Consider the following 15,766-nt stretch of genomic DNA (forward strand, 5'->3'; position numbering starts at 1 on the left):
AATTACAAGAAGGGCAATGGAAGTTGCTGCAGGGAAATCCCTCCTTATAAGCCACCTGGATGAAGACTGTTCGAGTCTTCCACTCCTCCTGCATCTCTCAGAAAGCCAGCAGCTTAACTCAGTACATGGTCCAGCCTGTCTGATACAAAGACCACATGCACACACAAAAATAAATACAGTACTGTTCATCACAACAGCAAGGGCAGGAAGCAGAGAAGAAAAATCTAGCTTGTCTGGATCTATGTGCTACATGTCTGTGTGTTCTTCTTCCACACCTTACTCCTAAGCTGACACTGCCACAGCTCTCTGCTCACACGCAGTCATGTCCATGCAACTCCACAATGAGCCATCCAAGAGAAAGTGCTGCCCAAAGGCACATGCCATCTGACAAAGCAAATGCTTGGCAGCCAGCTCAGAGAGGATGGAAATCCTGAAATGGCTTTAATCCCATTTTTCCAAATATTCACCTCTTCTTTCTTAATAATCACTAAATGTATCCCTCAGTGGTAGCATCAAGATTTGTTATTCTGTTTTGAAAAGCCATCCACGAGCATGGTGGCCAAGAGCTCTTAGCTTGCTCTCAGCTAACAAGAAATGCAAAATACAGTTGTAAGTCAGATGCAAGAGCTACAGAAGTAAAGGTCATTATACCATTGGATGCCTTGTGAATTTTTAATTTAGTGTTGATCTTGTCATAAACAAGTCTTCATATTTGAAGAATGTAACCTCAATATGCTTGTATCTGTAACTAAAAAGAATCTTTTCTTTGGACAAATCAAATTCCAAAGAAGTTCTATGGGGATCTGAGATACCCAAGGCTATGCACCAATACTGTCTTAGAAATATTCTGAATGCTCAATTTAATTACATTTATTTTGCCTCTGAGGGAAGGCTAGGAGTCTTCTCCATTTCACTTCAAAGGGTTCCAAGCTTTCGATTTAAACTTAGATCTGTCCTTGAGCTTGTTTCTGATAATTAGGCTCAAATACATCAGTTCTAAAGCAAGAACCAAAATGCCTCCATCCCCTGCTGCTCCTTCCTGCACAGGCCGAGCCTTAGAGAGCAGTAAGGTTTTGGACACTCTCCAGAGACTATTTGACACAAACCACAAAGATGTGCCTCTTGATTAACTGAAGGTAAGAGGATATGGTTTGCTTTATCATGATTTGGATTAGAGCTGGCTTAAGAAATAGGGTAATGATTTTGTTCCTATTCATCTTGACCTTTTAAATGAAGTTCTAGTTCAAGTACTGCAGCCTCTGGCATCTTCGAGAAGTGGAACTTTAACAGCAACTGCTGTTAAGCAGGTGTCAGCATCATTTGAAGCTGTAACTGCACATCCTTGAAGCTTGTGGTTTTGAGTAGCATGGGTCAGGGATAACTGTCCTGGATTGACCACACAGAACTCAAACCTGCAGCATAATCTTTATGCATTCACAGTGAAGTCAACTCAAATGCACAAAATAGATCTTACTCTGTTTGTCCTAATGACATACTGAAGCTTGTTACCTGCAACACTCAAGAGGTCTAACAGGTATTTAAAAGCATGTAGACATTGTGCTACTGGGATGACATAAGTTTTAAACAAAAATATTTGTGTCACTATTAGATCTGAAGATGCTTAAACTTTGTATTGCAGGCCGTAGTTAGGGCTTTTTGAGAATACACTTGTTCCATCTTACAGTTTTAATACTCTGAAGTTAGTAAACCTGGAATATGCACTCTCAGGCAAGATGGAAATGTGGCCCCCCAGAAAGGAAGGGATAGTAAAAAATAGCTTAGACACAAGGTGGACCTCCATAATTTTAGTTAAAAGATCTTTCTTGTAGCTTGCTTAAAAAACAGAACACCAAAGCCTGAAGTTCTCAGTTGGCAGATTTTTATTTATTTTTAAACATTTTTAATGTCAAGATACATCTGTGTTTTGCTTTTTTTTTTTTTTTTTGTTTTTTTTTAGAAGTTTCTCTTCTCATTAGTTACAATAATCTGCTTTTGAAAGGGACTGTGCAGGGCTCTGCTGTGAACCCCTGGCCTACAATCACAGCCTTTCTCTAAGGGGAGCAAAAGTCACTGATTTATTTTGGTTATGACTTTTTCAGGGCATTAATTCTAGCACAACACATTTCTTAACAATATCTGTAATGACACAATCAAGTTCTTAAGTTTTATTACAGGTAACTTCAATGAGGTGCAAAGCACAACATTTTTGGTCTATCAAGCAATCTAACAAAGACAGTTAAGTAGTGGCTTAGTTTGACCATACAGAGTAAGATGTCACGAGCTTGAATTTAACTCTTTTCTTACCTACACATGATTCAGGATACCTCAAATTTGAGAATTTCCTCCCTAGTAAAAGGGATGTGAACTCTAGCAGCTCAGAGAAAGCACCACTAACCATACCAGCAGTCATTCAGTTTATCCCTGCCATGGAAATCAACACAGGACCTTTGCACTGCTTCTGATGGTCTTGTCACAAAGACAAATTCCAAGGTAAGAACAAACTCCAGATCACTGCTGCCTAGTCGGACTCTTCAGTACAGCCAAATCTTAGAGAGGTGTGTCCACATTATCAGCTTGAACATGACTGTTGATCTGAAGACCGCAAACAAACAGGTCTCAAATCCTTGTTTTAGACGGGGAAGAGTAGCTCCCGATATGCAGAAAGGCAGGCAATTTTGTGGTTTTCCATTCAGTGCATTTTAAAGGTACAAGATAATGTCTCTGCAAAGTACAGTAACATGCCACTTACTGGTGTTGTGGTCTATGTAATAAACTCCAACCTGAGGGTCATACGCTTCTTCCCATCCTAATGGCAATTCATCACTAATGCAGTCAGCAAACGTTAGTGGCTTAGTATACCTGAAATGCAAAATATTTAGGATTAAAAATACAACACTCCCACATGTCAATTCCAAGAAGAAACCAAGCCCCTTTTTGGTATAAAACACTGAAGAAGTTGAAAATTATTTTAAAGCTTCTGCTCTTACTTAATAACATTCCCCAAACCCTTCCCTTTCTTCATCTGAAGTTACAGCAAAATGAATTCACTGTGACAGAATGTCCGAGCCTTCCTGGCTCAGGCAGTACTGTTCAAAGGAACACGAGAAACTTTGCCAGAAACAATCCCAATCTCTTCACTGAAAGAACAAGATTGTTCGCAGGCCAGTCCTGTATCCAAATAAGTAGACGAGAAGAAGCAAGATGAGAAATATAATTTGCATAGCATGAATAATTAAGACTATACAACCAATAGCAAGTGCTGAGGACTGTGGGACCACTCCAGTCATTTGCATTGCAATATGTTCTGTTTCAATACTGACAAACTAGAACAGTTTCTCTGTATCATAAAAACAAGTAATCCACTCAGTCCAAACAAGAATCATTTCCACAAAATTGCTCTGATGAGTTTCAGCACAGGCAGCAGCTCTCTGAAGGCTTGCACAGCTAAAGCAAAGCTCACTTCTGAGCTCAGCCTTACAGACTTCAATTACTGAAGCTGCACTCCTTCCCTCCCTTTGACTCTGAGCTCACAAGGTTCAGCTCATGCCAACAAGGTGAGTTCAGAAGCAGGCCTTGGGGCAGCAGGCACAGGATGCAAAGCAAAGCACCAAGCACCTTCTCCAGTTGTTATGCTGCACACACCATGAGCATCACAGCCAGAAGAATTCGAGCAGATATGTGGGAAGTCCTTCAGATCCCAAGAAAATTCAGCAGGACTGAGAGCTCTGTAAGTTGTAGAGTTCTGAGCACACTTCAACAGAGCTTATCTGGAGGCACTATGCAGTGAACCAGGAACCCACGTTAATATCTGAGAACAATGTGTCAGCAGAAGAGGGCATTCTAGGAACAAGCCTCCAGATTTAGAGGTTCAACATAACTCAACATAACATAACTAACATTTAAGATGACTAATGCACATCCCCAAAACATGACCTGGAAATCCGATACATGGCAAGACCAATGTAGAAACATGTCCAGGAAAGCCGCATAAGCCAGTATCCTCTCTATGGTTACCTGCCTTTGCACTTCTTTGAACACACTGCCTTTGCCATATGAAGCACTGCATGAACCACCAGTCTCTCAAATGGAAAATGTGAAGAATTGTATCACAAAAAGAAGAAAATCAGAACTTCCCAGCACAGAACCGCTGGGAAGTCCCTTTATCAGTCAAATTCTACTGAAAGGTTTGTTGCTTTTACTTTTTAAGAAGATTATTTAGACTGTTATCAATACGATAGAACGTCCATACAGAAAATGGATTACTCTGAACAATCTCAGTATTGCTGACAGCTAGATGTGCATCTTCAGGATGCCTTCTTCCCAAATGCCAAGCGTGTACTTCAGCCACTCAGTTCTTTCAGCTGGAGTCCTAGAGAAGGCAAAAAGGTGAGATCACTCTAATCTAGCAAGGACAGGAGCCAGCCCAGTTCTGCTGGGAGACTTGCCAGCAGGTACTGGGGCTCAGAAGCACAGAGTCACTATTAAAGCTCGGAACATCTCCCAGAAAGCACCCACCACCAACCAGACTAATGTTGGCTCCCATTGCTGATAGCAAACTTGCAACTATCCCATTTATGCAGTTAAGGAAGTATTCATTAAAGGAAAAATTTGACATTCAACTAGCAAACAAAGAAGTAATTAGCCTCAGAATTAACAACATAATTTCATTTATTACTGACAACATATGTCATATAGCTATTTCCTCAAATAATTGCAGCTTTAGAACCAAATCACTCTTCTAAACTCCTTCCTTTGGTGCTGCAGAAAGAAACTGGCACATATCAAAGAAACAATGCTACAATGACAGATGAAAGACATGCAGTGTGGTGCACAGCCAGATTAATGAAGAAACAATAACAAGGGAGATATTACTTTCCTTTAAGATAGTGTGATTTGTGCATTTGTTATGAAGACAAATACTTCAACTTCTAACAGGAGCCCAAAAAAAGCTTTTCTCATGACTCCTACTGCTTTTCTCATACAGCAAGTCACAATTCAGTCCGAGTATAATTTCTGCAAAAACAGCAGAGTTTCTGCATATGGGAAATTAAAGCCAGGACACATCTGCAGAACAACTTCTTTTGAAACATCTCATTTGCAATTCACAAAGCTTCCTCACAGCCTCGGAAAAATCTCATCAACTCAGTCAAATATATTATCATTTAATTGGCCTTCACTGTAGCTAGACTCAACTGTCTAAAAGAACTGACTCCTTTCACCCACTGTGCATGCACTACAAGGAAAAGAACCTACAGAAGTATTTATGCATTCCTCACTGTCCTTGGATAGAGACCCTCCAGACACATTCATCCAAGCTTCCCAGGGAAAGCAGCACATGTAGAAGTTCAGAAGGTCCTGACTATGCATGACTTCTGGTCTCTAAAGAGGAAACCAGAATGCGTGTGGGGGTCGCTCACACATCAAACAACCTCTATTAAACCCAAGCAAGTCTAGTTAGAAGTGACACATGTTTAGGCACATCTTCCAGCTACACTAGGTTTGCCCTGACACCTTGCCTGTGGCTGCCTTTTCCCCTTCTCAGAGTACAGAACATTCATTCAGCAAGCTTCAGTCAAGGTTGGTGGCTTTTTTTTTTTTTTGTTTTTTTTTGTTTTTTAAATAGGAGCATTTAGAAACAGCACATCAGCTTAGTTTTATCAATTCATAACACCTAAGCTTTTAACGTGTTACTTTTTCATTTGATCTTATATTCAGGAAATTCAGCTGTAACTTCCAGCAAGTGTAATGGATCATTAAGATACCTGGAAACTAGGTGTCCTTAGCAACCAACACCCAGCAGCAAGCCAAGGGCACTGCTTCAGAGACCAATCCTGATAACAGAGGTAAAAGATAACAGCCCCACATGGCGTACTAACCTGAGAAGTATCATTTGGTCTTGAGGCGGAAACAGGAGAGAGGAAGCCTTAGCCCAAGCTTCCACCCATCACCCCGTAAATGCGTGGAGACGCTTCCACCTCTATGAAACGTTTGCCCATAACTCCTCCAGTACTCATACATCAAATGATTTTCAAATTTCTCTTCCACAGCAGGAAATAGTTTCCTAGCTCTGACTTGCAAAGTCATGCCATTTTTAATGAGAGGTTTCTCTATTTCTTATGATTTTTTTACATATCACCTCCAGCTCCTAGTACAGATAAAATTATCATGCACAAATACTTAAATTCAACCCTGCTCATCTCGGATTTGGAAAGCGTTTCTACTATCTCCAACTCTGCTCTTGTCAACCAAAAGCCTCATTACACAGGAAACTGAAGGCAAATAAGTCTTGTATAACAAGATTTTGATTGACAGTAGGCTTGTTAAACACAGCTGTAACATCACAAAGGTTTCTTAGTGAAGTGGCAAACAGGTGAACTGTGCCATTTACAGATTTGAACTTAATACTATAAAGGTATCAGAAATCAATTCCTGCAAAAATAATGTTATATGTTAGCTTCAGCTACTGCATTTCAGTGCCAACTACAAGCCCCCAGCAATCTGACAGAACCATGGTGCCTTTCAGTTAAGCTATGTGTACAGGCACGTATTCATATGCACACATACGCAGGAACCAGTGTGCTTAGGTCACAAAGACAGTTTATCAACCAACAAGGGACTGTCAAGTTCCTGCACAGTACTTAAACCCACTTAATCCCCATATTTGCAGGGCTCCTCAAACCGCCACAGCAAAGTAAAGGCATTCCAAGAGTAGAGCTTTATTTCAATCAGTTCCATACAGATCACATGGCCTTACGCAGAAATCCTTCATGACTCTCCATGGGTGAAACTACAAAGTTAGGGATTACCAACAGCCCCACACTGACTGCAGAGCTCAATGTGCAACGAGGTGATGCAGCTCCTGCAGGCAGCAGATCCTTGCAGCCACCGCAATGTCCACCACAGACTGGCAACTGCAGCAGCTGCCTTCAGTCTTTTCTTCCTACAAGCACACAGCTTCATGGACAAGTACCACCTCAGGTTGGATATTAGGAAAATTCCTTCTCCAAAGGAGGGGTCAGATGCTGGAACAGGCTGCCCAGGGAGGTGGTTGAGTCACCATCCTTGGAAATGTTCAAGAAATATTTTTATGTTGTACTAAGGTACATGGTTTAACAGGGAAGCATTGGTAGTAGGTGGATGGTTGGTGGTCTTTTCTAACCTTGGTGATTCTATGAAACAAGATAAGAAGTTACCAGTTCTGGCAAATATTTCAATTCATAACATTTATTTTACAGCATCAGTTTCTGAACCCAACAATTTGTGGGAGAAGGCTTGAAGTCAGGTTTTATTTTTATAGAATGATAGAATGGCTTGAGTTAAAAGAGACCTCAGATCATCTAGTTCCAACCCCCATGCAACGGGCAGGGTTGCAAACTGTTAGTTCAAGCACTCGGTCAGGCTGCACAGGGCCCCATCCAGTCAGAGCCAGTGCATCTCCATAACCACTCTGAGCAGCCTGTGCCAGCATTTCACCGCATTCTCAGTGAAAAACTTCCCCTGGCATCTAATTACACATCCCCTCCGTTAGTTTAAAACCATCTCCCCTGTCCTATCACTATCTACTTGTAAAAAGTTGATTTCCTTCCTGTTTATAAGTTCCCTTTAAACATTGGAAGACTGTAATAAGGTCTCCTCGGAGCCTTCTTTTCTCCAGGCTGAACAAGCTCCTGTCCTTGCAGGAGAGGCACTCAGGCCCTTTGATCATCTTCGTGGCCCTCTTCCAGATCCCTTCCAAAACCCCCACATCTTTCCTGTGGTGGGGGCCCGGGTCTGGATACCAGATGGGGCCTCCCAAGGGCAGAGAAGAGGGGGACAGTCCCCTCGCTCTCCCTGCTGACCACCCCTTGTTTGATGCAGCGCAGGACACCGTTGGCCTGTCGGGTGGCACTGCTGGTCCACACTAAGTTTTTCATCTACCAGGACCCCTAGGTCCTTTACGGGGCTACTCCTAATCATTTTCAACTGCTTTACTTGAATAAGCTCTTCACTCAGCATTTCTCTGCATCCCACCTGCCTGACATCCCCTGCTGGCAGCATGGCAGCCCACACCATGCAGACTGGACTGGAGCAATCCAAGAGCTCACCAGCAGCCCCTGGCAGCACACATTCCCCGCGGGCAGTGCAGAGGTAAGGCACTGCAGTGAAGGCTGCTGCCACTCAGTGGGCTGCTCTGCTGCCAGGAGCCTCACCATGACAGCATACAGGAGTCTTTGTTTTTAATGAGGTCATCCTGTTCTCAAGACAGACGATGATTATTTTTAAACTCCAGCATTAAAAATAAAATCTGTCACATTTCTGACAAGTTTTCTAGGACTGGAGCAATCTACTCCTTACAAGAGCTTTTAAAAATAGACTCCCACACATTTATTACTCAAAACTGCAATCCAGCCCTCAAACACACTGGGCTATTCGTCTCTATAGTAACTCCATTTTCCCTCAGAGCATCTCCTCTAGCTGCATAGAGGATTACCTTTGGAGGCCAAAGGTGTGGTAGCGGGGAGGCTCTGTTTTGGGATCTTGCTGGCAAACCTTTCCTCACCCATCATCCCGTGCACTGTGAAACACTCCCTTGCATTTTGCTCCAGCTGCAATGCAGGGAAAGGTGTTGAGAACAGCTCACCCCCAACAGCCAGCCCCTGAGATGTGACAACAGACAGCTGTGGGCCACTACAACTCAGCTCCCCAGCACTGTGACATTTTTAGCGGAGGAAGTCTCCCCATCCACGGAGCAGAAAGCAGCCACTAAGAGCCACCAAAGGTGGAGGTATTCAAGGAACATTTGGACGTTGTGTTGGGGGACATGGTTTAGTGAGAACTATTGGTGACAGGTGGATGGTTGGACTGGATAATCTTGAAGGTCTTTTCCAACCATGGTGATTCTGTGATTCAAGGACTCACCTCATCCTCTGTCTCTTCCCAGCTTCAGAAAGTCTATGCATTGAGTCACCTCTGGAAGAAGCTTATTTTCCACAGTATCTTCATTTTCAACAGTTTCACTGACACCCAATAATTCAGCTATGGTCTCTCCTACTCTTTAACCAAGACAAGAGAATACACCAAATAGTTCATAAAGGAGAATCTGAGTTGTACCTAAATTGCTAACTTACAAATTCTTTTATTCTTCTACAGAAACCAGCTGTGTTAGCATCTAGCTGGGCAGCACACAAAGCACCAAGGACTTGCAAGGACTCCAGGAATCAGGCTACACCCTGTATTCCAAGCATTCCAAATAAATGAGGGCTGGAACTAGATGATCTTTGAGGTCTCTCCAACCCAAGCCATTCTATGGTTCTATGAAATACATTTATACATTCAGTAGTAATATTAGATCTATATTACTCAAACAGACTAATGGAAGTATCAAAGTACACAATTTAACACCCCACTAACCCCAGCAAACATCCCAGTATGCATCAGTCAACTGCTTCAGAGCTGCCTGCTCATTCTACCCATTTTTGAAAAAGCCTTGCACATTCACACGTTCTGCTTTGCACAGTGACAGTACTTGTCTGTGCATTTCTTCTCCACACAGATTATTCACCTTTGGAAACAGAAAACTACTAAGTTATTTGTGTAGAAAAGACTATCAAAGACCAGTTACAGGTTTTAGATCATTCCTAGAGATTAACACACTGGCTCTGCTAGCAGGAGAGAGGCAGGAGGTCAGTCATACTCTCTTAATCACTCAAATGCAAAATTCCTGAGATAGTTCAAGGTTAAAAGTCAGGAAGTAGGAGTTAGGGCTTCTCACAACATTAACTTGCCTGCCAGCCTGTATATCCTGCATGCTTTCCAGAACTGATTAAACAGAAAAGATATAAAAGTGTAAGGTACAACTCTGAGAACAGTGCAGCACTACCACACTTAAAGCATACAAGAGTTTGAGTTTAACCATGCGAGTCATTCAAGCATCCTTGGTTTTAAATAGTTAAGGCTGGTTTTTCTTGTTATTTTCTTCTCCCCCAGAGGAATTTGACTTCAGTTCTTCCACCATCAAAAGCAGCCTTCCCACCTGCAAAGCCTGAATAGATTAATTAGAATCAAGTCAGGTCTCCCTTTCACTCCGTTCAGCTGCTTTGGAAGAAAGGGACTCTCCACTTCACAGCAACGGGTCAATTGTCTACCAAGTATCCAGCCTGAGTAGTCCGACTAGTTTCTTGATGTATTTTGAAGATTAGGAACTGGAAGGTTTGTTTCTGTTCATGCAGCCTGCGCTCCTCTGAAAGGCTGCCTACAGAGCGTGGGCAGCAACAGTTTACACGGGCAAGATGCCTCAGAGATAAAGGGGAGTAAAGGACACCCTTTCCTGCCTACCTCCAGCTTATACAGCAGGGAGCCAATAGCTACTTTCTAAAATACACATATTTATTTGAGACTTTGGCAACATGGAAAACACTGAGCAATATACCTCAGTCTTCAGGAAGCTGTTATGCCAGGGATGGCAGCGTACATTCAGAACTCAGTAGTGGCAGCAGAGTAGGCACTGAGCTGCCCATTTGGAAGTGATTTTTGGTTCACCCTGCAAACGGACATTGGCAGGCACTCTGAATTTTCACTTCACACAGTACTGTTTGGCAAGTAAAAACCCAAATTCTTCAAGGAACAGCACACATCGCCTCATTTCTACCAGCATGTTCTACCCCTACTGAGGAAAAAAAAATACAGAATGATAATGAATGATTCCTGCTCCCTCACTTGATAGGGTCTTGGCAGCTCTGAAGTCCTGTCCAGGCAGGTTCAGCAATGGTTCCTATCAAGCCACAGGAGCCCCTAAGAGATCAAGGGCAGTTAGAGGAGGCCAATTACTCCTTTAATGTCTCCATGACCTCAGCACTGCCAGATGGGAGCCACAGTATTTCTGTCAGCCTCTAGAATCAGAGAGAGTTGGTCAGTATAGTCTTGGAGCAATGGAAAACAATTTCTAGTTGGAAAGCCATCCTGAATTCAAGATACGGAACACAGTAGTTAAGCATAAACATTACCCTGGGAACTGCAATATGTGCCATTCTGCTCAAGAAAGGCAAACTGAAACTACTTCAACAGGACCACATAAACAATTCCTAAGAGCTTTGCTGCAGAGCTTCCTGGGGTATTTCTTCAAGAAGTTTTTAAGTTGAGAAGGTTACCAGTAACACAATGTATTATGTCAACAAAGGAAAAGCACTGATACAGCTACATTTGAACTGGAAGAAGCCCCCAAGAAAAGCAGAACACTTCAGCAACACTAAGATCAAGAACGGAATATTGCCTACCACATTACACATGGAGCATTCAGCACTCTCGTTTTCCAAGACTTCTCATCCAAGAAGTAGCCATTCTCACATCTGCCCGTGAGCCCATGAGGCACCAGCACAGCCTCAGACAGTATGATCACAACAGTACGACCCCGAAAACATTACTGAGAACAGCGACTGCTGTTTCTGGTGCTGACGCAATTTCTTGATTCCTGTAAAATCATACTGTTTTAAAGTAAAAAGCAGAAATGTCAAAGAAGAGCAGATGTCTAACAGTACCACAGGAGAGTAAAGCTTCAGGGGATGAATAAGAAGCCTAATATAAAAGCATCAGGGTAAGAATAGGTTTATCACTGTTTTCACCCTGGGAAACACAGGAGCATTTACCAAGTAGTTATGCCTAGTAAAAAACAGGAAGAAACAACTCCAAGCCATATTTAGTGCCATGAACAGTACAAAGCCCAAAACATACTCTCCTTCTATTGCAATGGAGTCAATACAGATCAACAGCTACTGAAGTTTACCTGCTCAATTGAGGACAGTAAAAGTGAGATCTGCATTAACAAGAGACTGAACATTCGCCCTCTCCACCTCTCACCCCCCTCAAAAGCCTCCCGCCCCATGTTCTACTAGGCACAAGAAGAATCGAGTCCGGTGCACAGACCAGGGGCCTGGGAACCACAGCTCAGACAGACAGGAGCAGCACAATGGCTTGGGTGCTGAGCATGTTCGAGACTCCCCAGCAGTGCCACAGTTTCTGTATTGGTGTAGAAGACTGAGAAAGAAGACAATATTCCTGAATTTAGTACAACTTTCACTGTATTTTGAATTGCAACTTGTCTGCTAACTGGGATGAGCAGTCTGCTCACATTCAACATTTAGAGTATTTTAAGACAAGATACAGAAGCAACATATGTTATTTTTTCAGAATTCAAGGGAAAACTCCTTATGAAAATTACATTTCCCCAAACCATTTCCAACTCAAATATTGTTGCAGGGACTATTATCTGAGGCTTTTTATGAGCACAACATTATGGATTTAATCTGTATCAATTGTTCAAAGAGGATAGGAATAGAAAGGCTCAGCAGTTAAGTAGAAGCAATAAACCAGACCGTGACAAATTGTAACCGGGTGCCAAAAATGCAAGGTGGCATCTTTAAAGTGTGTGTGCCTGTGCATGTGGGTGTTAAATTGTCATCTGTTTGGAATGGGAAACTGACACAGTTATTTTGCTGCAGAAATGAGAATGCTGCATGCTTTGGCCTAAAGCAATTAACCAGGTTTGTACCTAATGAAGCGTGTCCCAAATGTATTTATTTTCAAGTGCCTGGTCTCCAACTGGACTCCACAAAACTACCCACAGTCAAAGCTTTTTCTAGCTGCTCCTCAGAAATGCACAGCTTTTCTTACCAGCAAGTGAAGACAACATAGATGCTCACACTCCAAACTGTGGCTGTGCACTGCGCACATCTATGCTGCCACAGAAGCACTTTACTGCCTATTATACACCACTTCAAAAAGCAGTGTTAGTGCCCTGTGTGTAACCACAGGCTGTGCAGCAAGGGAAGTACAATGCCAAAACTGAGATATACACTGGAGAGCAGATATAATCTAACTGCACCTGAAACACAGGCAGCATCTATCAGTAGTTAATGTTCCCATGCCACCTGCCCTGTAGTACTTCAGACACTTGTGGGATCATGCAACCTGGTGTTACTTCCATTTCTTTTTATCTGCTGCATCTTACCTCCTGAAGGGAAGGCAATGCCCCCACCACTTAGCAGCACTGACATCCATCTCCCACATTAATATTTTCTTTTTTAAAGGGAATATTTCTACTTAGTGCTAGCTTCCTATTCTCGTTACCAAGTTCCTGCCTGGTAACTGGTGGTTAACCAGCAGGAGCAAGAGCATCTCCATTGCTGTGAGCAGAGGCCACACTTCGCAGTACCAGCTGAAAATAGAATTCTGAAGATCATTAGCACACATCCAAATTCCTAGCACACATCAGATCTCTGAAATGGAAAGTCTGATAACTGAGGAAACATTTCTGACCAAATGCTGTAAGAAAAGCATTTATAAACAAGTCATCTAAGACAACAGCAAACACCTCAATTCCTTTAATGGAAGATAAGCAGCATGGAAGTTCACATAACCAGAAGCAAAGACATTACTATTTTATCCCTGTAGAGAAAACATTGAGTTTAAGTATCTGCTCCCAAAGTCGCAGCAGCCACAGTTCTGGAAGTGCCACAGTTACAGTCAGGCTGCAATGGAACTACGGTTCCTTCAGGAATGCAGCATTTATCATTTCATAGCACCTATTCATAGCAATAAGTGTCAGTTTCTTGTTCATACCACAAGAATTGTTTTACTGGACTGTGAAGCTATGTACTTTTCTGGGATGTTCTCCAGGATTAAATGCAACAAAAAAGCATTTCAGAACAGAATCCATCTGTTCTCAGGCAGCACAATTTCTTTACCCAAGCACTCCATGCGATTGTACAAGAACACATGCTAGTAGAGGGGAGGAGGGGAGAATCTACAGCACAAAAACACTGACAACTGAGCCAGGCAAATAGTTGCTGCCACAAAAAGCAGCTCTTCCACCTTCCAACCTGCACACCCTGCCCTCGGCTCTGGTTCCTTCCCGCAGCTCTGACCTCCCCTATCATACCCCAGACCCTCCCACAAGTTGCTCCCAGTCAGTAACACAGCAGAATACCCAGATTTTAATGAGAGTCAATTTACCCCTGAGTTACTGGGGCTCTCAGCAGTCAGCTGCACACCAGAAACCGTGAGGGCCCTCGGGAAGAGAGTGCAGCCCTGGCTTCTGGTGAGGACCTGGTGAGGTGTCTGACTGCTCACCAGGATGCTGGGAACCCAGCTCTTGAATGTGCTTCATCTGCCACAGCACTGTAATTTAAGTTGGGCCTCCTGAGTGGCCCATCTACCCCAGCTGCCAGATCCAGCCACACTAATGCATCTACACTCATTATTACTTATAAGTGAAGAGCACAGAAGTTGTCAGCTTTAGCAGCAGGTCCCCCAAATCCCTGCACACCAGCAGGAGCTGGCTGTGCTGCAGGGACAGCTGTGCTCCCAGCAGTGACACGCTGCAGGACACAAGGAGCTGTCTTGTTGCAGCCCTGGGCAGCCAAGCAGCCCACTGCACATGGCTGGCAAAGAACGCACTTGCCGGCTGCACCTTTTCATCTTGATAAGGATTTTCAAGGTCATGTTTGTTTCCCTCCTGGCTCCGGTGAAACCCCAGGCACGCAGCCTGCGGCCGCAGCACATTCCCACCCCACGTCTCCTAGGTACCAGCACAACCTGTCACATTCCTCCACACCAGCACACCCCATCTCGTCAGCTGGCTCCCTGGGCTCAGAAACACCTTACTGACTGTATCCTTTTCTCCTGGGAGTGAGTGGCTGCAGCACCCTGCCGCAGGGCTGGAAGTGGTGCGTAAGGTGTCAGCCTGGGAGCCTCCTCTGCCCAGCACTCATCCCTGCACACACAGGGATGTGCCAGGCAGGATTCCTAGGTAGCTTCCAAAAAAACCTTATGTGCTGCCCGTTCACAGGGCAAGCTAATTATACAAGCTGTTAGGCATGTGTGCATGCACCACAGTGCTCTGAGTCATTAGAGCATGGGATTTATACTTCACTGCACGCATCTTGCTCTTTGTGACCATGTGCCTAGATACAGCCAGAACGAACACAACTATCTGGAATGTCTGCAGCTCACCAACCAGCCTATCTGAATGCAAAGCTGGGCTGCCCCTGAGCCTCACTGGCTGCATATGATCTGGCTGCACATCCAGCTTTTCCAACACTGTTTAGAACCCCTATTCCTTTCCCCCTCCCTCCCAACACTCGAGAAGAGTGCAGTGCAACGTTTAAGTCATGTTCTTTTCTTGTATTATAAAAGCAACTCAAGTGCTGGGGAAAGCCAGGCAGTTCGGGTGATCCCAGAGATGAACATGGGAAGCCCACCCCCCCGGGCTCACGGACCCGTTCCTATGGCAGCAGCCACACCTCAGCTGATGGCAATTCCCGCCCTCCCCCGTTCAAAGGCACTGGACACCCAAGGCCACAGCTCGCCTGCCTCAGCAAGCATGTTTCTGTCCTTCACTCACTTAGCTTTCATTTATAGAAGCCCAGTCTGGTCCCCAGAGAGCTCAGGACAGCAGCCTGCAGCACTACATCCCGCAGCACAGAGCTGGGTCTGCAGGCTGATGCCCGCTGCCACTGCCAGCTAATTGCCACAGTCAATAGGAAGTGTCACAGAGTAGGACAGTGTGTGTTCAGCACTTCGGTTTGGTTCTCATTTTACTCCTGTGCATTCTATGTAAAAACAAATAGCAATAGCTGTGTTTTACATGGATTAGTCACTGTTTCTGATATTTCTCATATTTAAAAGAACTTCTGCTAACGATCTCACTTCACCTTCTCAGATCTCCAAGCATCTGACATTACCTCTAAACAAGCTCTATCGCCCTCATCCAGTCTGCCTCAGCCCCATAGAA

At 43.8% G+C, this 15,766-nt stretch overlaps 1 protein-coding gene across 1 annotated transcript in view; it reads right to left on the bottom strand.

The window, feature by feature from the left end:
- The window catches only part of WWC1 (WW and C2 domain containing 1), a 62,154-nt gene that overhangs the window by 32,833 nt on the left and 13,555 nt on the right, over positions 1–15,766 (bottom strand). Inside the window, exon 2 of the mRNA XM_042826225.1 lies at positions 2,750–2,859. Within this exon, the coding sequence (XP_042682159.1) occupies positions 2,750–2,859 (110 nt within the window). The remainder of the gene's footprint in view (positions 1–2,749; positions 2,860–15,766) is intronic.

Source organism: Centrocercus urophasianus, unplaced genomic scaffold (genome assembly GCF_019232065.1).
Source record: "Centrocercus urophasianus isolate 14NV4802_14NV808 unplaced genomic scaffold, USGS_Curo_1.0 seq_26, whole genome shotgun sequence".
NCBI lineage: Eukaryota > Metazoa > Chordata > Aves > Galliformes > Phasianidae > Centrocercus > Centrocercus urophasianus.